The sequence below is a fragment of the Ambystoma mexicanum genome, chromosome 7p, assembly GCF_040938575.1.
Source record: "Ambystoma mexicanum isolate Mex_15411 chromosome 7p, UKY_AmexF1_1, whole genome shotgun sequence".
NCBI lineage: Eukaryota > Metazoa > Chordata > Amphibia > Caudata > Ambystomatidae > Ambystoma > Ambystoma mexicanum.
In genome coordinates, this window is record NC_090939.1 from 87,949,841 (window position 1) to 87,972,841 (window position 23,001).

The 23,001-nt window shown below is 48.4% G+C and overlaps 1 protein-coding gene across 3 annotated transcripts in view; it reads left to right on the plus strand.

Annotated features, from left to right (window-relative positions):
• RABL3 (RAB, member of RAS oncogene family like 3) overlaps positions 1-23,001 on the plus strand; it is a 171,632-nt gene that overhangs the window by 90,825 nt on the left and 57,806 nt on the right. For all 3 annotated transcript variants that reach the window (XM_069635837.1, XM_069635840.1, XM_069635838.1), the window contains exon 5: positions 10,503-10,653. In XM_069635837.1, the coding sequence (XP_069491938.1) occupies positions 10,503-10,653 (151 nt within the window). The remainder of the gene's footprint in view (positions 1-10,502; positions 10,654-23,001) is intronic.

Below are 23,001 nucleotides of genomic sequence, written 5' to 3' on the forward strand. Positions count from 1 at the left end.
ATATGTAGCAAGCTCCAAGACGCATGAACCTTTTCATCTTTAGCGTTCCTTTCATTTAGAAGAAACTACCCGAAGCTTGTACTGCTTTTTGCTGTAGGGAGTGCATCTGGGGGCCATCTGATCTGCAGACGTTTGGGCTAGAGGCTCTCTGTAAGTCATGTGCCCTCCCCGCTTTACCAATATGGTTTCCATTGTGCTGATCTCCCGGATCTTGAGCCATCGCATGCCAATGATTGGGCCTGCTTTTGATTTTCCAAACTAGACTGGCTGCAATGATTAAACATGTAATGGATTTGACCCTTGCTTTCTGCATCTTCCACTATTGGAAGTAAGGGCTGAGGCAGCTCCAGAAGGCTGCTGCTTCACAACATTTCTCGCAATGTGATGCCTCGCCATGCCTCCAGATTCGCTGCAACCACACAAACAGGAAGGCTGAGCTCTGTGCTGGAAGGTTTCAGGGAGTAGCCTGTTTTGGGAGCATTCTCCCATTACTGTCGTGAATTGCAAAGGGTTATACACCCGCTGGCAAATCTGCTGCCCACGCGCAACAGGAGGATCTTGACCCAGCTCCTTCTCCGTCCCGGCCTGCCCCCGTCTTGCCGTGCTGTTGGGGATGTTGTTACTATTCTTATTCGTGCAGTGCGCGTTCTCGTGGCTTTTTGCTCACGGAGTCATTCTACTGGTAAGTACATGCGATTGTCGCTGTTTGTTGTGCCGGCATTTTACCCTTGCTGTCTTTGTCATGGGTTGTGCAATGTTGGATGGGAGGGTGGGCACCGCTTCTTTAAGTATCCAGTTTCTAACAGTCTTCCTTGTAGTTAAAGGTTTAAGTTTTCAAGTTGTGCATGGGGTGCAGCCCACCAATTAGTGCCACCGTATATACGTGAGAAGGAGAGACCAGGGCTAGTCAGCCTTCGGGGGTGGGCCGCACACCCCATTACCCACCAGGGGGTTGTTATGCAAGTCTTTCAAGTATAAGAAGCTTCATACAGTGAATGTTCTTCAGAGCTTCATTGCAAGTATATGAAGCTTCTTATACTTCAAAGACTTGCATAACAACCCCCTGGTGGGTAATGGGGTGTGCGGCCCACACCGGAGGCCAACTAGCCCTGGTGTCTCTTTGGCATGGGTTGCCCATTTCTGCATAGTTGGCCTAGCCTCCTTCTTCCCCCCCCCGCCCCCTTAAGTCCAGCTCATGATAGTCCTTATTCGCCAGGACTGTTGTTGGGCCTAGCTCAGTCTGTTGTCCAAGTCGCTTGTGGGCGGTTTCTCGAATGGTTGCCGAATCCGGCCTTTCGGGTTCCTGTTCACTATTGGTGCTACTGCACTGGCAGTATAACAGAGACACATGGTGGAAAGATGTTGCGTATGGATATGGATCCCTAAGAGCCCGAGCCAGGTTTTTCATCCTCTTCCCCTGGCTCTAGGGATGATGTAGGGACAGATTCCTGTACAGCGTCTGTGACACACCTGACTTGAGAAAGGACCAGCCTTTGTGCTTCTTCCAATGGGGTCACGCTGTCCGGCTGCCTGTTTCTAGTGTTCAAAGCCTTCTGTTGTAATCCATCTCCTAGCTCTGTCTAATCTGCGACAGGGAAGTGCAATCGTGTCTAGGTTTCGAGACTGCAGGGCATCCTCACTTTTAGTGTTAAAGTCTGCCATTATCTTTAGTTTGGCTTCTTCCTTTGAATGTATGTTTCTATCCCGCTGGCTCCGATCCCCACCGCAGTGTCATTTCTACATTATGATTTCATATATTTATAACGCGCTCAATACCCAGAAGTTTGTAAGCGCGGCCCCGGTATCAAACCGGTATTGCTCAGTGTCGTCTCGCTTCCCAGGCGAGCACGTTGCCCCTGAGCTATCCTCCCGAGGCCCGTACATGAAGTATATACGCCAGGAAGTGACGAGTCTTGTTTCCTTCAGGTAGTAACTTTGAGTTGTGAGATCATTGCAGTCTAGTCGGAAAGAAACGTTTCCAGTTTCTCTCTGGCACGCTGCAGCCAGCAGAGGTTCTTCTGAGAACTGGACTCTTTGAAGGGCCCTTTAGCATTTTTCCAGCACAAATAAAAGGATTACCCTAATGTTGCAAAGCCTTCTAACATGTTCTCCTTCATTAAATCGTCAGGAAAAACTTTTTTAAATAAATGACGAAATTTAAATTTCGCTTGTTTAAATAATATTTAAGCATTTGTATCGTTCATTATCTCGTATCGCAAATAGTTTCTCTGTCATTTGTTGCCATCTAGCGGACTTTTGTGGCATAACAAGACGATTAATAAATATCATGAGTCCCATTCCCACACATATTACTATTAAATCTGTTTGATGTATTGCATTCTTATAATTTTTTTTTTTTTTGTTTACAGAGGCCGTCCTCTCAGGCCCTACTGCCCCTTCCCTCCCCCCAGTCTCACAACCTGCACCTTCACTATAGTAGAAGAGTATTGTGAGAAACCTATGGGTTATTTTCCCATGTGGACCCCAGGAAACCTCTATTCAGGTGGCCAGGGCACGGCCATCCCCTTTGGAGCCAGACCCTGGGGGAGGATCACCTGTGTAGGGGAATCTGGGGTTACATCAAGGAGGATACCCTGGGTGAGAAGCGGTATCCCCACGTCTCAAGAAGCGAGGAAGATGAGGTCACAGAGGCTTTTGTGGGGTATTGTCATCCAGACCCCGTCTTACTTCTTGTCTTCCCCTCAAAAGAAAGGAAGATAAAGAAATCTATGGCTAAGGGTGAAACAAACCTTTCCTTTCTGACTGTCTTTCAAATCATGTATAAAGACAGGAACAACTAGCCATTCATTTCCGTTACCCTGATACTCCCCATCAGAGGAAGTTAAGAAAATCACTCATTTTCTATCATACACAAAACTGTAGCCCTGAGCTGAGAGCAGCGCCTGCTTATTATCAAAGACACAACTCGCCCTCCACCCACTTTCATCTAACACTTGTACGAGGAAGGGGCGACTAGGAAGGATGTAGAACAACCTGATACAAGTAAGGGAAACCGACTTTAGAAAAAAAACATTGTCCCACTCACGAGGGTCAGACAACTCAGGCCAGCAGAGCCCAGAACTGCAGCCTGTTACAGAAGCACGGGTGTATAAAAGGTGGCGTTTCTGGCAGAACAGGGAGCAGCAGTTGGGAGAACTTAAGGGAGGCTGCGTGGCTGAGTCCAGCAGGGGATTCCTTCTAAATCCCAGCCCCACTTGCTATCTGGGCCAAAGCAGAGCAGGATGCTGGAACGCTGACCCGGTGTGCTGGAGACCTGTAGCATGGTGAGGGAACCAGAGCAAAGGAGGGCTGCTCCCAGCAGGCCAAATCATGGCCAGTGCTGCTTCCCCTGGGACAGATGCCGGTCCCCAGGGTGTCAGAGGGACAGGCAGTGAGACCCTGACCTCAATCCACAGATCCTGAGGAGTTGCCTGCTAGTGCCGCGCCACCTGGGTAAGTGAAAGGGAAAAGAATCCAGTGGTGTGTGAGGGGCTAAAGCAGGACAGAGAAAAAAGTGGATATTATAAGTTGAGAGGCCTTAGCCCGAAAGAGGGGGACCCACGTGAACATTTTGTTGAATATTTTTTAAAGTGGAAAGAAGAAAAGGATTGCATTCTGGGAGATGTAGTGAGCTATAAATCGAAGTGGTCCTATGGAGGTATTTGCAAAACCATTGCACAGTCAAAAGTCTTTGATAGGGAACATTTTAAAGAGTGAAGGTCCGAGCCTGGCAGAGGGAGACCTGTGGTGAAGTCAAAAGAATTAAGGTCCGAACCCGGCAGAGGGAGACCCGTGGTGAAGTCAAAAGAATTAAGGTCCGAACCCGGCAGAGGGAGACCCGTGGTGAAGTCAAAAGATTTAAGGTCCGAACCCGGCAGAGGGAGACCCGTGGTGAAGTCAAAAGAAGTGTAAAAAGCTTGGGGAAGGGAGCCCCTGCAGGTAACATGAACTTTTGTTTGAAGAGGTCTGAGCCCGACAGGGGGGGATGGTGTGAACATTTTGGGGAAATATGAATCTTGAGTTTTGTGAACAGTGAATCCTAAGTGATGGTGAATTGTGAATCCAGAAGTAATAGGAACGTGGTTGAACTGTTAAAGGAACTTTGTTTTTGTATACATCCAAGGCACCCTGCGAGAAAGAGACTATCGTGGAAAGGCCTGGATTGTGTCCTGAGCTGCATCCTCGTGCCGAAGAAGCCCATGTGTTCTACAGCCCGCGTGTGTCACCTTGTCCCGTGCTGAAAACGTGGGGAAGGGACCCTTGTTGCTCAGCTATCTTGATATATCATTTCTTAACACTTTTTTCTTTACATGAACACTTTCCCCGCCCACATTTGTTGTTATAGCGTAAGGGCCGGCAATCGCTTTTGTTAGTATAGGCCATTTTCTGTTGACGGACACTACTAGGACTGCGTTACTAATTATTTGATGGTCAAGCGTGCCCCATCCTTAGAGATAGGACCAGATGGGCGTTTATGCAATCCTCATTGTTCAATAAACACCCTTGAACATTGAATAATTTCTGTCTGTCTTCGCTTGTGATACCACGCCTCCCCTGCAGAATTCAGTCAAATTTTCCTTCTGAATTACTACAATGTGACTTTTTTCAAAATTATATTTTTGTTGCTCTGTTTTTTAAAACTAGATTTTCCCAGTGAAATAATGACTAGGTACAATTTTTGGCTTACAAAAATGTGACCGTTTGATTTACACTGCATACCCCCCAACCCCTGCCCTCCACCCCATAGCCCTCCACTCCTCTGCTCCTTCCAATGTCAACCTGGGTGCAATCCACACACCTGTTGATTAATTGCCTAGGACATGCAAACAGACATCACTAGGTCACGTAGAATGATAGTGTTAGGTTTCCATAGCATTTTCATTGGAAGCAACAGTATGTCTAATTGCCGTGTTTAATCAGGAAACTCCTTTCGCTTTAATACACCTGAGGGCACTCATTGTTGGATCACACCTGATGGGCTGTGAGAGATCAAGAGTAAGACTCTGACCCAGTACCAGGTTTTAAGTTCAAAGAAGGCTTTTATTATCAAAACTAAGGAAGGGGCTGGGGAAAGCATGCCTACCTCTAACTCTATGAGGGGTTTCCCTACCTCAACAGAATTAATGAATGCCCGTGTCAGGATGTTGAATTCAAATTCTCCTTCCTGTGTCCAAAAATCCTAACCTGACCCTCATACACTAAACTCAGTGTAATGTGACAGGGAAACGTCTTTGAGCTGCATACCAACAGCTTCCTCTCAAAATACCAAACATAACGTCTTTCACAGTGAAGAAAAGAAAAAGGGACAACGTTCCATTGGAAAAGGGATCTTCCCTTTACCTAGGATTCCGCTTATTGATTCAAAGATGTTAATCTTTAATGTTCCACAATCCCAAGGTGGATGGCTTTTCCCTTGGGTTTATCTTCGTTCGCACACTATTTTCTTACTATTCACAATGTCACAATCCCAACAAAGATGGGTTTGTCTTCATTCAAATGATATTCTCTGTGTGGTCTTCTAAGTGTTCACAATATCTTTTATCTATATTTTACAAATCCAAGGTGGAGGGCCTTTGCCCTTAGATTCTCTCTGTTCACAACAATATTCACAATGTCACTTATAGATCTATCTCACAGTTCTTTCTTTGGCTCTCTGATGTCTTGTTACAGAAAAAAGAGGTATTTCTCTTCCCTTATGATTCACAGAAAAAAACAAGGTGGGAGATCTCTTCCCCGGTTCTTTCATCTTTCCACAATATCAAAGAAACGGGGGGAGGGTCTCTGCCCTGGTTCTCCAGTTTCTGGTTTACTCTCCTGCCAAGATTTTTTCTTTGCTTACATGGGTGTGAGTCCCTGTTGCTGTGTGCCTGGTTTACTCTCCTGCCAGAGCTTTTTCAATCCATTTAATAGTTGCATGTAAATGCCAGGTTTCCTCTGTCTACTTGCATTTGTTCGTTCTTGTATCCAAGTAATTATACTTTTTATAATTTGGGTCAACCACCGTTCTTCAGTTAAGCTTAATGTTCCAATTCCCCTGTAAAGGCTTCTGTTCGCTGCTAACGGTACGTGACATTGAGCCTGAAGCGCCCGGTAACCCATTCTTCTTCTATGTGCTTACCGGTTGTTTGTGGGAGCTCCGGCATCCCTCACGTCTTTCCGGTTGTGCGTCTCATCAGCCTTTCTGTGTTCGCCTCACCTTCTCCTTCGCTCGGCGGTTTCTGCTGCTCCTCCTGGTAACGCAGTGAACACTTCTCGGCCTGACCTCTCTGGATGGTGTCTTCTCTCGTTTCCTTGCCTTGGGCTGCCTTGCTTCTTCCTGTGTCCCAACCAGCATTGGGAGGCTCCCATCTCTCATTCTGCTCTACTTTTCAATGTCCTGGCACCTGTTAGGAACTTCCAACGACTAGACAGCGGCATTGGTTTGCCACTCTTTGTAATCTTCATTACTCCTCTCTCTCTTGCTCATCTCAGTGTTGTAAAAAAGGGGGGAGGGAGTACATAGGTCTCAGTGATTGTTATTCAGGAATGTATATGAGTGTTAGTATTTACTGTCCTAGGGTTACCAATGGGAGGGGAATGTCCATAGGTCCCTGTACTTGGTGTTTTAGTATTATTCACGTGGAAGGATGGACATAAATCCCAATACTTGTTAACAACCTCCTCTGACTAGAAGGTGGAGTTGGTGTCCTGCTTCCAATGATATTCATTCCTCTCTCCTTTTTCTCGTCTTAGTGGTAGTGCATTTGTGAGACTGGAATTGGGATTGGACAAACTGAATGTACATTCTGAGTCAAACCGGGTATATACTAGAATTGTTGAACCGGGAATCTCAAACTGGCAGTACACTTGGATCTTCAAACTGGTACTATATGTAAACTGAGCAGTATGGAAAATACTGTGTGCAAGCTAGGAGATTACTAGAGTTGTGTAGATTTATAGAACTATAGACTTTAATGAAATTGTGTAATATCACAGTGGAGCTACACTAAAGTGTGTGCTGGTGATTTGGCAGTATGCTGGATTGGTGCGAACTGGACATATGTGGTATTGTGAACAGAGAATACAAGAATTGCGTGTACTGAACTTCTGATCACAATAGGAGAATGCAGGCATGGCAAACTGGTGTTATACTGTGAGTCTCCAAGCTATACAAAGCCAATATTGAAACAATATAGCCCATGCCACTTGGAATCATACTGGGGATGTCAAATGGCATCCTACCTGGGGTGGGAAACATTTGCATTTTGGGGGTTTCTCAAACTGGGCACCTGCCTGGATTGCACAGGCTGGGATTATCAAAGCAGGAGGGTGCTCTGATTTTACAGAGTTCACTGCAGTTTATAAAGCAGCGATATACAGGGCTAGTCAATCGTGTACGTACTGGACCGAATAATCTGGGAGCATGCTGGCTGTGTCAAACTGCGAGCATGCTGGCTGTGTCAAACTGCGAGCATGCTGGCTGTGTCAAACTGCGAGCATGCTGGCTGTGTCAAACTGCGAGCATGCTGGCTGTGTCAAACTGCGAGCATGCTGGCTCTGTCAAACTGAGAGCATGCTGGCTGTGTCAAGCTGCGAGCATGCTGGGTCTGTCAGGCTGCGAGCATGCTGGGTCTGTCAGGCTGCGAGCATGCTGGGTCTGTCAGGCTGCGAGCATGCTGCCTCTGTCAATCTGCGAGCATGCTGCCTCTGTCAATCTGCGAGCATGCTGCCTCTGTCAATCTGCGAGCATGCTGCCTCTGTCAATCTGCGAGCATGCTGGCTGTGTCAAACTGCGAGCATGCTGCCTCTGTCAATCTGCGAGCATGCTGCCTCTGTCAATCTGCGAGCATGCTGCCTCTGTCAATCTGCGAGCATGCTGGCTGTGTCAAACTGCGAGCATGCTGGCTGTGTCAAACTGCGAGCATGCTGGCTGTGTCAAGCTGCGAGCATGCTGGCTGTGTCAAGCTGCGAGCATGCTGGCTCTGTCAAGCTGCGAGCATGCTGGCTCTGTCAATCTGCGAGCATGCTGGCTGTGTCAATCTGCGAGCATGCTGGCTGTGTCAATCTGCGAGCATGCTGGCTGTGTCAATCTGCGAGCATGCTGGCTGTGTCAATCTGCGAGCGTGCTGGCTATGTCACACTGGCAGCGTGCTGGCTCTGTCAGGCTGCGAGCGTGCTGGCTGTGTCAAACTGCGAGCATGCTGGCTCTGTCAGGCTGCGAGCATGCTGGCTGTGTCAAACTGCGAGCATGCTGGCTGTGTCAAACTGCGAGCATGCTGGCTCTGTCAAACTGCGAGCATGCTGGCTCTGTCAAACTGGGAGCATGCTGGCTTTGTCAAACTGTGAGTTTGCTGGCTCTGTTAAACTGTGAGTTTGCTGGCTTTGTCACACTGAAAGCATGCTGGCTTTGTCACACTGAAATCAGGCTGGCTTTGTCAAACTGACATATATTGGGACTGTGCAAACTGGAAATATGCTGAGGTTGTCAGACGTTTGCTTCTAAAACCACTTTTATTACAGGCAACAACTAGAATTGCGTTGGTCTTAAAGCTGGCACGATGAAACGATCTCCGTGAGTGTCGGTTTCACTTTCAAAGCTCTTGCAATGTTGTCTTTCCGCCAGGGCTGACACAGCCATCTTTGCTTATTGAGCAGGGGCTACGATTGACGATGTAGGCGCCTTTGACTTCAATTGTAGTCACAGCACAATGGCCAATCATGTCTGGTCTAAGCACCAAATCTGTGCTGCCTGGGCACCAGTGCCAGGAAATATGCCGGTCCCAAATAGAAGGGGTTAGGCGGTGCTTTAAGTGGGGTAAGAAATTGAGGGGGGGGGGCTCGTTTGGGGGCGTGGCTTTCATTGTGGGCGTGGCCTAAAAGTGCACAAATCATAGTAAGGTGCGCAAACAAATATATAAATGTATGTGAGCATTTATATGTTTGTATGCGTACTACTATGGTAGTGACCATGCTGTCTCCCAAGTGTCACTTCTGTTGTGTTTGTGCTGCTGTTCACACCAGTGCTGACCTAGGCTCGTATGTGGTCACTGCGCTGGTGCTTCGACCCACCTGACATTGTGCCAGCACCGATTTGGTGACTTCGCCCAGACTGCAACTGGCATACATTCGGTCGTTTGCCCTGTGCTTTGAGAAGGGACGGGTGTGTGCTGTGAATAAGTTACCAGGGGTGATATCAAAAGTCCCTCCAATGCATGCCTGTTATTGACTTGCAGGCTGGCTGTGGCAGGTTCAGCCTGGCTGTTCACTCCATCCCACCCAGCTTACAAGCCAGCAGCAGGCCCTGTCTGTGGGACAGAGTATTTACTGCACAGTCCACCTCAGACTGGAAAGATGTGCTGCAGGTTCAGGCCCTCGACCCCCTGCAGGGAGCATCTTCCTCCCCTCCAGCTCGAAGTGAGCAGTAAAGCCTGTCTAAGTATGGAAACTGACTATGATGTGCTCATGGAATATAACGGAAACTGGCAATTCTGTGCAAAGCTGGAATAATGTAAGTGGCCATATTGGATCAGCTGGATATTCTGAAAGCTGGCAGTGATCTGCATAGTGTCATTTGATAGAAGGCAATTGGCTGTTTACATTATGATCAGTTAAGTTAAGGGTTTCCTTGAAGTGTGCAATGATGCCCTAACGTGGCGTATTGCAAACTAGCAATGATGTGCTAGCCTGAGTCAAATACACACTGTTCATCAAGATATGTGGCACCTTTGCAGTGGCGTTGCCATTTTGATTGTTGCGCTTCAGCATGTGGTCCCTGACTCAGCCTCTTGATTGGTCCTGAAAGACTAATCGGACCGGTGGCTGGCCCCACCTAGCGTCCCCTCTACCTCCAGTAATGTATGTGTACATGCTAACATGTACCTGCCACTGCTGTAATAACTCGGCAACTCAAATGTGTCTATGAGTACAATGTCTTTGCTGCAGAATTGTTATGGCATCGTTTTATTGAACGAAGACGAGCATCCCTGATTAGCTGGGGCAAGAGGAGCAGTGTCCAGGTGACTGAGGGCGCGTGGGGAAGCAGCCTTTAGCTCTCCAGCAGCACGTCCAGACTCTTTGACTGACTTGTGCAGGGGTGCCTTGAAGTATATTTTTTCTCTCTCTCTCTCTTTTTTCTCCCCCCCCGCCTGATCTGAGCAAGTTAATAATGTATTTATTTCGAACGTGCCAAAAAGACAGATGCATCAGGTTGCCCCACCACCCGCGCACACCATGCGCTAATGATGAATACTATCAAAATTCGCTTTTCTGCTGTTCATGCCTCTCCCTGTACCCCAATATTCCTTCTGCACTCTCTATTTTCTTGACATGTTTTTTAGCCTCATTGTGGCCGGCGTTTATATTAACCCCATCATTCCCTTTCCAGTGTAATGGCAATTCTGTGTGTGTTTAATGAACCTTGTGGTGGTCACTGAGCAGAATCTTCCTGGTTACGCCAAAGTCCCATGTTGGGCTCCAGCCTGTGAGGTTTCTGTGCCAATTCATTCCCCTTTCTTCACACACAGGGACTATGACCGAGAACAGTTTGCCGATAACCAGATTCCGTTGCTGATCATAGGGACCAAACTGGACCAAATCCCCGAGCCGAAGCGCAATGATGTTCTGTCGCGGACGGCCTTTCTGACGGAAGATTTCAATGCGGAAGAAATCAATCTGGTTAGTAGTTAGCAGCTTGTTTTTCTACTGTCAGGCTTTTGGTTTAGTGGCATTCACTTTGGAAAGAGGTCCGCCTCCGTCCGAGCCCCCCTGTCCTCTGGGCTCTTTGCACGTTCAGACACCAGGACACACACCTGTGGTTCTGGCGGGGGAGGGAAAGCAAGACGGTGTGTTTTTCACTGAGCTCTCAAAGCGATTGCTGCTTGTAGTCAGATTGGCTGCCAAATTTACTGTTCTGCTTTTCATTAGTGTGCTTGCACCTGGACAGTAGGAATAGAGCGGTATGCAGTCTTTATTACGAAAATGTTATAAAGAATGAACATATATCGAATCTTTTATAACGAAATGTTTTATGAAGAATGTACTTGGGTGTGGGATAAAGAGTTAAATATTGTGGGGAAACAGCTGCAGTGGATTTTTACGGGTGGGAAATAGGGGCTTGGGGGACCCCTCCCCCCCCCCAAAAAGAAAAACAATTTATATTTTCCATTATAAAAGTTTTGTTATAAGTGCTTTCTTCATAATGTGTTTCGATATAAAGACATGCGACCGAATAGAACATCATACATGTAAAAACAGCATGGGGCAAATAATTGAAACACTTGTGTATAGGCGCGTTGTAAATGCCATATCATATCAATTACATTTGCGCGAAACTAGCAAACTTTAGGTCCTCAGTCTCCCCAAAGTTTAGAAAAAAAGTCAAGGAATTACAGAAGTTTTACATACCGTTAACATCACACATATTGTAGGAATGCCTACAAAAATTCGAATTTCTGGTTGGTTTTCCTGCAAAATAGTATCTACTTCACGATGAAAGATGTGAGTCATTCACCAGGAAGTGTAATTAAATCGTAAAAGAGTTCAAACGTTTACATCCCCCTAATTCTTTCTTTTTTTTCTGCTTTTAATAAAAGCACTTCCCGGCAGCGTGAGTGTATTAACACAAAAGTGAACTAAAGGAACAATTCCAACTTTATTCTAATTCTTAACTAACTTAAAACGGTAGGGCTATTTTCTAAAAACTGCTCACTGATTTTGTTTATATTTTTAATAGGGAGGATTGGCAAGTATACTTGCATGTTAAAACAGTTTTATTTGTTCAGCAACTCAATTCTCTCAAGTACACTTTTCAGTGCGGTTTACTGAAAGATTCATTCAGAGTTTAGAAACATTTTGCCAATAATCGTCATCAATGGATTAAATTGAAGAGTTTTGGATTGCACTTCATTTTACATGAAGCACAGTAGCATTTCTCCTCCCAGCCTCATCTGTTCCTGCCTTCGGCCACGCTGGCCCGCCGGAACCTTACCAATTTTACTGTCTAATTCTCTCTGCTCTGTCCTTCCACTTCCTGCACACTTCTAACTCTTCCTGCCAATGCCTATAGTATTTCCTGAGTCATACAAGCCTTCTTCTTCCTCTTCCTGGGCCAGCCTTCACCAGTCTCTTCTACTCCCTTGGTGTATGGCTTCTACTGGCTCCAAGGTGGGTGCAACGAAAGGGCCCGTGGTCTTCCTCGACCCCTGTTGCTATCGCCAGATGTTCATCCACCTCCTTCCTGATATCCGCTTCCCTACGGCACTCCCTACCAGCTCCAAGCCATGGTTCCAGTGGTAGAAGTGTAAGGAAAAAAGTAGTGGAACTGTCATCTCTGCAGGGGAGAGGGTAGGTGACTGTTGTGGCCGGGGCATTCCAATAGGCTCCTATTACAACTTTACACTTGCACATGGACATGAATGGCCACACCCACTATATAGAATGATGAATATGGTTGTAAAAAGTAGATGATAAACATACAAAAATAAAAGTAGTGGCACACCGTTCCCGACTGTTCCCACACACTTCGATGACTGCATGGTTCCTCCTCCTCAGTGCTCCTCTCTTCGCCAGGTGTACATTTGTCAGTATCACTCCCGGCCTCTGATGTTTCCACCTCCTCCTGGAACCTGGGTCCTGATATTTCACCAAGGATGAGCAGGAGATATCCTCCTACTGTTGTTGCATTCATCCAGAGGGCTGCCTAATCCTCTGCCTCTCCTATCAACACCTGCCTTATCTCACTTTCCCTATCCTTTGTCCGCCACCTCTACGCACGCGTCTTCAGCTTTTCTTGGAGCCCTCCGTCCTCGTCACTTTCACTTGGTGATAACTACCGTTCCTTGTCACAGTCAGATCCTCCTCTTTGCTTCCTCAGACACCACCACCTCCTACTCTAACCCCTAAGACTTGCTGATACTACCACTTTCTACTGTCACAGCCTCTGTGTTACTGTTACCCCAACTTTCTGATGTAACCCCCTCCTGCTAAAACCACCTCTCCTGAGTGGTGATCACGGCCTCTTTCTCTTTAGTTGTGACCACATCTTCCTTTTCCATGCTGTAAACTCTCCGTGCTTCTCTGTCATTGGAAGAGGATCTACACCTGTGTTCCTAACTTAGGGCTGCCCTATGATTGATGGAGTCCCTTGAGTCACATAATGTTGAAGGGTTCCGGACCAAATTTATATAAGGCCTGGTGGTCATTTTGGATCTCATGCGTGTCAGGAGGGCATGTGAGTGCTGTGTATATAAGAAAAACTGCTTTGCAGATCATGCTGCTCTGCAGGTAGGTCAGGTGTGTGGGGTATTAGGGTGTTCCTGGACTTCTCTCATGTCTGCAGGATGTTCATTGGTGTTAGGAGAGTTAGGATATGCTGCTCTGCAGGTGAGTCAGATGTGTGGGGTATTAGGGTGTTCCTGGACTTCTCTCATGTCTGCAGGATGTTCATTGGTGTTAGAAGAGTTAGGATATGCTGCTCTGCAGGTAAGTCAGATGTGTGGGGTATTAGGGTGTTCCTGGACTTCTCTCGTGTCTGCAGGATGTTCATTGGTGTTAGGAGAGTTGGGATATGCTGCTCTGCAGGTAAGTCAGATGTGTGGGGTATTAGGGTGTTCCTGGACTTCTCTCATGTCTGCAGGATGTTCATTGGTGTTAGGAGAGTTGGGATATGCTGCTCTGCAGGCGAGTCAGATGTGTGGGGTATTAGGGTGTTCCTGGACTTCTCTCATGTCTCCAGGATGTTCATTGGTGTTAGGAGAGTTAGGATATGCTGCTCTGCAGGTGAGTCAGATGTGTGGGGTATTAGGGTGTTCCTGGACTTCTCTCATGTCTGCAGGATGTTCATTGGTATTAAGTCAGATGGGTGAGGTATTAGGGTGTTCCTGGACTTCTCTCATGTCTGCAGGATGTTCATTGGTATTAAGTCAGATGGGTGAGGTATTAGGGTGTTCCTGGACTTCTCTCATGTCTCCAGGATGTTCATTGGTGTTAGGAGAGTTAGGATATGCTGCTCTGCAGGTGAGTCAGATGTGTGGGGTATTAGGGTGTTCCTGGACTTCTCTCATGTCTGCAGGATGTTCATTGGTATTAAGTCAGATGGGTGAGGTATTAGGGTGTTCCTGGACTTCTCTCATGTCTGTAGGATGTTCATTGGTGTTAGAGTTAGGATATGCTGCTCTGCAGGTGAGTCAGATATGTGGAGTATTAGGGTGTTCCTGGACTTCTCTCATGTCTCCAGGATGTTCATTGGTGTTAGGAGAGTTAGGATATGCTGCTCTGCAGGTGAGTCAGATGTGTGGGGTATTAGGGTGTTCCTGGACTTCTCTCATGTCTGCAGGATGTTCATTGGTATTAAGTCAGATGGGTGAGGTATTAGGGTGTTCCTGGACTTCTCTCATGTCTGCAGGATGTTCATTGGTGTTAGAGTTAGGATATGCTGCTCTGCAGGTGAGTCAGATGTGTGGAGTATTAGGGTGTTCCTGGACTTCTCTCATGTCTGCAGGATGTTCATTGGTATTAAGTCAGATGGGTGAGGTATTAGGGTGTTCCTGGACTTCTCTCATGTCTGCAGGATGTTCATTGGTGTTAGGAGAGTTAGGATATGCTGCTCTGCAGGTGAGTCAGATGTGTGGGGTATTAGGGTGTTCCTGGACTTCTCTCATGTCTGCAGGATGTTCATTGGTGTTAGGAGAGTTAGGATATGCTGCTCTGCAGGTGAGTCAGATGTGTGGGGTATTAGGGTGTTCCTGGACTTCTCTCATGTCTGCAGGATGTTCATTGGTATTAAGTCAGATGGGTGGGGTATTAGGGGGTTCCTGGACTTCTCTCATGTCTGCAGGATGTTCATTGGTGTTAGGAGAGTTAGGATAAGCTGCTCTGCAGGTGAGTCAGATGTGTGGAGTATTAGGGTGTTCCTGGACTTCTCTCATGTCTGCAGGATGTTCATTGGTGTTAGGAGAGTTAGGATATGCTGCTCTGCAGGTGAGTCGGATGTGTGGAGTATTAGGGTGTTCCTGGACTTCTCTCATGTCTGCAGGATATTCATTGGTGTTAGAGTTGGGATATGCTGCTCTGCAGGTAAGTCAGATGTGTGGAGTATTAGGGTGTTCCTGGACTTCTCTCATGTCTGCAGGATGTTCATTGGTATTAAGTCAGATGGGTGAGGTATTAGGGTGTTCCTGGACTTCTCTCATGTCTGCAGGATGTTCATTGGTATTAAGTCAGATGGGTGAGGTATTAGGGTGTTCCTGGACTTCTCTCATGTCTGCAGGATGTTCATTGGTATTAAGTCAGATGGGTGGGGTATTAGGGTGCTCCTGGAGTTCTCTCATGTCTGCAGGATGTTCATTGGTATTAAGTCAGATGTGTGGGGCATTAGGGTGTTCCTGGACGTCTCTCATGTCTGCAGGATGTTCATTGGTATTAAGTCAGATGGGTGGAGTATTAGGGTGTTCCTGGACTTCTCTCATGTCTGCAGGATGTTCATTGGTGTTAGGAGAGTTTGGATATGCTGCTCTGCAGGTAGGTCAGATGTGTGGGGTATTCGGGTGTTCCTGGACTTCTCTCATGTCTGCAGGATGTTCATTGGTGTTAGGAGAGTTGGGATATGCTGCTCTGCAGGTAGGTCAGATGTGTGGGGTATTCGGGTGTTCCTGGACTTCTCTCATGTCTGCAGGATGTTCATTGGTGTTAGGAGAGTTGGGATATGCTGCTCTGCAGGTAGGTCAGATGTGTGGGGTATTAGGGTGTTCCTGGACTTCTCTCATGTCTGCAGGATGTTCATTGGTGTTAGGAGAGTTAGGATATGTTGCTCTGCAGGTGAGTCAGATGTGTGGAGTATTAGGGTGTTCCTGGACTTCTCTCATGTCTGCAGGATGTTCATTGGTGTTAGGAGAGTTAGGATATGCTGCTCTGCAGGTGAGTCAGATGTGTGGAGTATTAGGGTGTTCCTGGACTTCTCTCATGTCTGCAGGATGTTCATTGGTGTTAGGAGAGTTAGACGCTTCTGGGACTTTGCCAGCATGTCTCACGGATACAGATGGGTCAGTGGAGCATGCACACTGGGGAAAATGGAAGGCCTGCCAAGCACCTCTTTGGAGGGTTTAAGGGTGTGGTAGGGAACCTTGCCTCCTTTGCGTGGGTTGGGCGTACGAAGGGTTTCCTATCGTGGGTCCCATCTGGGACATTCCCCTCCCAGCTGGAAGGGGCCATGGGAGGGCTCCTTCCGAAACGCACGCCATTCTTCCACTGGTTTGGGAAGGCACCTGGGTCACACTGATCCTAGTTGCCACAACTAGGAGGGGAACTTTGTCAGAGGAGCCATGACCCCAGACCTAGTGGCAACACCCGGGAAAAGGGCACATTCACTCCCGTACTCTTCGCTAGCTTGGCACACCGACTCTGCTATGGTTTATCATAAATGCCAGAGCCAGGCTTTTGTTGGTGAAACGGATATTGAACATGTGGCCGGCATTACGAACCCTTTCCTTAGAAAAGCTGGGGAAAACTCATGAAATTCCTTCTACACTATACAGAGAGCCTTAAATACCACGCTCATTGACGCTGGAAGCCAGCGGAGGGAGGGCTAGTATCTAGGGCAGGGATCCCACCAGTCCTCGCCAGTACAGTCAATGGTGAGGGATCATGGGAGATGTAGTCCAGAACATATGGAGCGCCACCGAGGGCAGACCCCTGATCTAGGGGCTGATGTGTTCTCTCCTAACAGTCCTCAAGAGTGCTGGAGCATTTGGAAATCACGGGAGTCTGAACATGGCAACTTTGTGTAGTGCCAGGCGTGCTGAACTGCAACAGTGCAGCTTTGAGGGCACCGCGTGTTTCACCACTGGCACTCGTGAATGAGGATGAAGAAGACATTCTTCAGAATCTGCAGTTCAAAGCGTGACATTTTTTGAACTGTTATAGAGTTTTAAATCTACCAGCCACAACCTTGGTGCGGTCGCACCTCAGAATATTTGGTGCCATACAGCCAGCATTTTCCACTAGGACATCCATGTCCTAGTGGAATTTAGCATGTTGCTTTGCATCATGGGACAGAGCTCTGCCATACCCACTCTGAGTTTCTTGGCTACAGCTCCCATGTGGTCTGCAACTGAAGGCGGATCTGGACGTCATCGGGGTAGAAATCTAGAGCCTGCTTTCTGGGGCGCTGTGCCAGTGCTCAGAGATGGGCTTTGTAGGGGTGCATAGCAACTGTCTCCGGATCCAGGTTTTCCCTCAGATAAAGGCTCCCGATAAGAATTTGAGGTAAGAGGATTTTGCACCCTGTTCAGGAAAGTTGAGAGGACAGTGATATTTAGTGAGTAGATGAAGGTTTAGCTCTACTAGGCTTGCACCTAGTCTTGTGCAGAAGGGATACGCCCTATAAGTGTGGGCTCGACTGCCCCTTTTGGGGTGGGACGAAGTATGATTTGCTTCCAGACTTTGCACGTCTGCAATGGCATGGCCGACTGAAAAACAATGGTTTGGGGCGTTGCTCGGAGCGATTGCATTGGTTATGATTTATTCAAACCCCTCTAACGACCTCTCTTCAGTTTTGCACTAGTCCAGGCACTGGCACACAGGAGTAACCCTTGGATAACTTTAGTATTGGCCTGACTTCATTGAGTAAACTAGGCTGGCACGTGGCTTTTCTGTAGACTTGCCAGGCCTGGAAAGGCCCACGGGGCAATGCCCGAAGTGCAGGCCCAACACTCAAGTGTGGCCCAGTTTTAGTTGGTGAAAGTAGGTCTGTTTGAAAAAATTATAATAATAATTTTAAAAAAAGGGCCAATTTGATTTACTTCATTCACTGTGCAGCTGGTACTTAGCGCTGTTAGTGGACAAATCGTATTTTAAGATTAACTGCTTGGAAATCATTTGCAAAAAATCCTTCACCCCTGGATCCTACTTGGGAACTACACAAGACGTCTGTCATGAAAGGAATACATCGACATTTGCAGGCGTGGGACACTTTTTTATTGGTACCCAGGCCTATTTTATGTCCCGCTCTGACCCTGAGCATTGCCCCAGGCCCCACGTCTTTAGGCAACGTGCACCCACCAAGCATTCATCTTACCACTGCTTCAGTCCCACGCAGACCACAGCTCGCCCTTATGTTGCTGTGCAACCTTTTCAGGCATGCCTTCTCTGTCTGGTGAGCCCTCTACAGGCCCCTCCTCATCTTTGCAATCTGCACCTTGGAAGTAATAGTCTACTGCACCTTCCTTGACTTCGAGCTTTTGCATTTCCCTCTATTCGGCAGAACATGAGCAACTGAGGGACTCGAGCATCAGGGGACAACGAAGTGACTTGTCCTTCACACACTCCTTTGTTTGCAAGTCACTGAGGACTCCTGGCAGGGGTGTTGCAAGGTCTGGAAAAGATGCGGGGCTATGCTAATGTCGGGACTCTGGGCTAGCTAGCCTTTTGGTTGTAGCCCCCGAGCTTCTGGCCAGGGATATAACCAACAGACCCGGGGCTATAGCCCCCTCAGCCCTTGCACTCCTCCCCCTAGCAATGCCTCTGAGTTCCACGGGCCCTTCCAGCACGGCTACCCAGGCCCTTCAGCCATCTCGCCAAACCTTTCATAGGAGATGGGAAGATTTGTGTGTCCGGCTGCAGTAGGACCTACCCTCCTGAAGCAGAAGGCGAGGCTTTCCATTCATGTAGTATTTGGTCCATATTTACATCTATTTGCTGGCCGCCTCTTCCACTCCTAGCAGAGAGTGCAAAGTGCCCCCCTCCCTCGCCTAGGCCCTGACCGCAGTGCAGAAATGGGATGGGCTTTGCTTGGTGTACCACCAGGGGACACATTAGTCTCCAGCGTATGACATCATGCCCACCTCCGGTACCTCAGATTGTGGGGTAAGCATGGCGCTTTCAACCCGGGGCTGCCCCCCTTGGCGTCCATGAAACCCCAAGAGTTTATATCTAGGTGCAGAACCCCAGCAGCAGCCTCTTCTCTGTCAAATGGTCTATGTGTACCCTTACTTGAATATGTGCCAGTTGCGGGTTCTCCTAAAGGGGCAATGCCAATCTTCGGTGCCCCTGGTCCATACAACATTACACAGTTTAGGTCTTAGATCTGCTTGATTTGTCATGGTCAACCTTCACTCCTGGGCTCTGCCCAGGCCCTAGTGTTTCCTCCACTCGAAGGAGTGATCTCCACCAGGCATATGGTAATGGTGAGTGATCTCCACCAGGCACATGGTAATGGCGAGTGATCTCCATCAGGCACATGGTAATGGTGAGTGATCTCATGGCGAGTGATCTCCACCAGGCACATGGTAATGCCGAGTGATCTCCACCAGGCACATGGTAATGGCGAGTGATCTCCATCCGGCACATGGTAATGGCCAGTGATCTCCATCAGGCACATGGTAATGGCCAGTGATCTCCATCAGGCACATGGTAATGGCGAGTGATCTCCATCCGGCACATGGTAATGGCGAGTGATCTCCATCCGGCACATGGTAATGGCGAGTGATCTCCATCAGGCACAAGGTAATGGAGAGTGATCTTCACCAGGCACATGTTAATGGCGAGTGATCTCCACCAGGCACATGGTAATGGAGAGTGATCTCCATCAGGCACATGGTAATGGCCAGCGATCTCCATCAGGCACATGGTAATGGCCGGTGATCTCCATCAGGCACATGGTAATGGCGCGTGATCTCCATCAGGCACATGGTAATGGCCGGTGATCTCCACCCGGCACATGGTAATGGCCGGTGATCTCCACCCGGCACATGGTAATGGCGGGTGATCTCCACCCGGCACATGGTAATGGCCAGTGATCTCCATCAGGCACGTTGTAATGGCACATGGTAATGGCGAGGGATCTCCATCAGGCACATGGTAATGGCCAGTGATCTCCATCAGGCACATGGTAATGGCCAGTGATCTCCAGCAGGCACATGGTAATGGCCAGTGATCTCCAGCAGGCACATGGTAATGGCCAGTGATCTCCAGCAGGCACATGGTAATAGAGAGTGATCTCCATCCGGCACATGGTAATGGCCAGTGATCTCCATCTCTATCAGGCACATGGTAATGGCACATGGTAATGGCCAGTGTCAGAGCCTTCAGCCTTCTTCTTCTGACGCAGAGGCAGCACAAACGCCTCCCTTCCCGTTGGGTCTTGGGGTCTGGAGTTTATACCACCGGAGACTTCCGCGACCCTTTGGGGAAAGAGGGTTAGGGTCCGTGGAGTGGATAGGTAGGGGGGTTTTAGGATCACCGGATAAAGGAGTAGGAAGGAGTTGTGGATAGGAATAGGGGAATTAGGGTAACATGCTCCTTGGCTCCTGCTTCCTTCTCCTACACACTACACATCATTCGGTGTGCACTGATATGGGAGCCTTTGTGCTGGAGCTCCAAACAGTTGTCTAGATGCCCTTGTACCAGAAAGTTTGCCACCAATATTCGCAGAGCAATAAGACTTTTCTCACATTGCTTCATGTAATATTCCCCTGTACCAGAAAGCATGCCACCAATGTTCACAGAGCAATAAAGACTGTTCTCACATTACTTCATGTAAGATTCCTGCTCCAATAACACTTAACCCAGTAGACTCCCCCTTTCATTAGAGGCAACAAAGAAACTTAAACATAGACTTGGCTTCGTCCTCAGAAGAAGTCTGTGGCTTCTGCCGCTTGCCGTTCAGTTCACACGCTGTTCTGCAAAGTCGTCTTTCACTAAGAACAACAAAAGAAATGTCAGTATGGTTGCGTACACTAGTCCTACCCTCGAAGGGTTACTCGTGCAAAGCTTGGCCTGCCTGTGCTGAGCGACTGCCTCACAGAGACCCGAGGAGTCCGGACAACACTGTGTCCCCGGAATACATGCGGTAGTTATGTGAGCACTGCCCATGCAGGATTAGTATTACGTGCCCCAAAGTTAGTTTCATTTTGCACGCGACTTGGTTTCGCGATGTTTGCATTAGTTTAGGGAAATCCCTTCCATGCAGTTAGCCGCTGCGCAACACGGTAACGCAGTAGGCTACTTATCTTGACTGTGACGCGGGGTCTGGGGTTTGCTTTCAGGCGGGCGAGTGCCCCGCTGAGGCTTGCCGACCAGAGCTCTTTGGAAACACGTCTGCTCAGGTTGCCGGTCAAGATTGCGAGCGGCGCTCGTGGGGCGCGGCTCACACATGCGCGCTAGCGCGGGCATGGTTCTCTGTCCTGTCACCATGTGGCTTGCAGGGAGTGCTGGGAAATGTAGTTTCTTGGCTGTTCTCCACCCCTGGTCTTGAGACCTGCAAAAGGGGTGGAGAACACGTCTTGCAAAGCCTGCTGGATGCCTGAGAGGCCCCCACCTCCCTCCAGAACCCAATCTTGGGGTCTTTCTCCCAGCCACCACCCCAACACTTGCCTGGGTCCTGACAGCCAGTGATCTCCATCAGGCACATGGTAATGGCGAGTGATCTCCATCGGGCACATGGTAATGGCGAGTGATCTCCATCAGGCACATGGTAATGGAGAGTGATCTCCACCAGGCACATGGTAAAAGCGAGTGATCTCCTTTAGGCACATGGTATGGCGAGTGATCTCCATCAGGCACATGGTAATGGCGAGTGATCTCCATCAGGCACATGGTAATGCAGAGTGATCTCCACCAGGCACATGGTAATGGCGAGTGATCGCCACCAGGCACATGGTAATGGCGAGTGATCTCCACCAGGCACATGGTAATGGCGAGTGATCTCCACCAGGCACATGGTAATGGCCAGTGATCTCCATCAGGCACATGGTAATGGCCAGTGATCTCCACCAGGCACATGGTAATGGCGAGTGATCTCCATCCGGCACATCGTAATGGCGAGTGATCTCCATCAGGCACATCGTAATGGCGAGTGATCTCCATCAGGCACATGGTAATGGCGAGTGATCTCTACCATGCACATGGTAATGGCGAGTGATCTCCACCAGGCACATGGTAATGGCGAGTGATCTCCATCAGGCACATGGTAATGGCGAGTGATCTCCATCAGGCACATGGTAATGGCGAGTGATCTCCATCAGGCACATGGCGAATGATCTCCATCAGGCACATGGTAATGGCGAGGGATCTCCATCAGGCACATGGTAATGCCGAGTGATCTCCATTAGGCACATGGTAATGCCGAGTGATCTCCACCAGGTGCATGGTAATGGCGAGTGATCTCCATCAAGCACATGGTAATGGCGAGTGATCTCCATCAGGCACATGGTAATGGCTAGTGATCTCCATCAGGCACATGGTAATTGCGAGTGATCTCCACCAGGCACATGGTAATGGCGAGTGATCTCCATCAGGCACATGGTGAATGATCTCCATCAGGCACATGGTAATGGCGAGTGATCTCCACCAGGCACATGGTAATGGCGAGTGATCTCCACCAGGCACATGGTAATGGAGAGTGATCTCCATCAGGCACATGTTAATGGCGAGTGATCTCCACCAGGCACATGGTAATGCCGAGTGATCTCCATCAGGCACATGGTAATGGAGAGTGATCTCCATCAGGCACATGTTAATGCAGAGTGATCTCCACCAGGCACATGGTAATGCCGAGTGATCTCCATCAGGCACATGGTAATGGAGAGTGATCTCCATCAGGCACATGGTAATGCAGAGTGATCTCCACCAGGCACATGGTAATGCCGAGTGATCTCCATCAGGCACATGGTAATGGAGAGTGATCTCCATCAGGCACATGTTAATGGCGAGTGATCTCCACCAGGCACATGGTAATGCCGAGTGATCTCCATCAGGCACATGGTAATGCCGAGTGATCTCCATCAGGCACATGGTAATGCTGAGTGATCTCAACCAGGCACATGGTAATGGCGAGTGATCTCCACCAGGCACATGGTAATGGCGAGTGATCTCCATCAAGCGCATGGTAATGGCGAGTGATCTCCATCAGGCACATGGTAAAGGCGAGGGATCTCCATTAGGCACATGGTAATGCTGAGTGATCTCCACCAGGTGCATGGTAATGGCGATTGATCTCCATCAAGCACATGGTAATGGCAAGTGATCTCC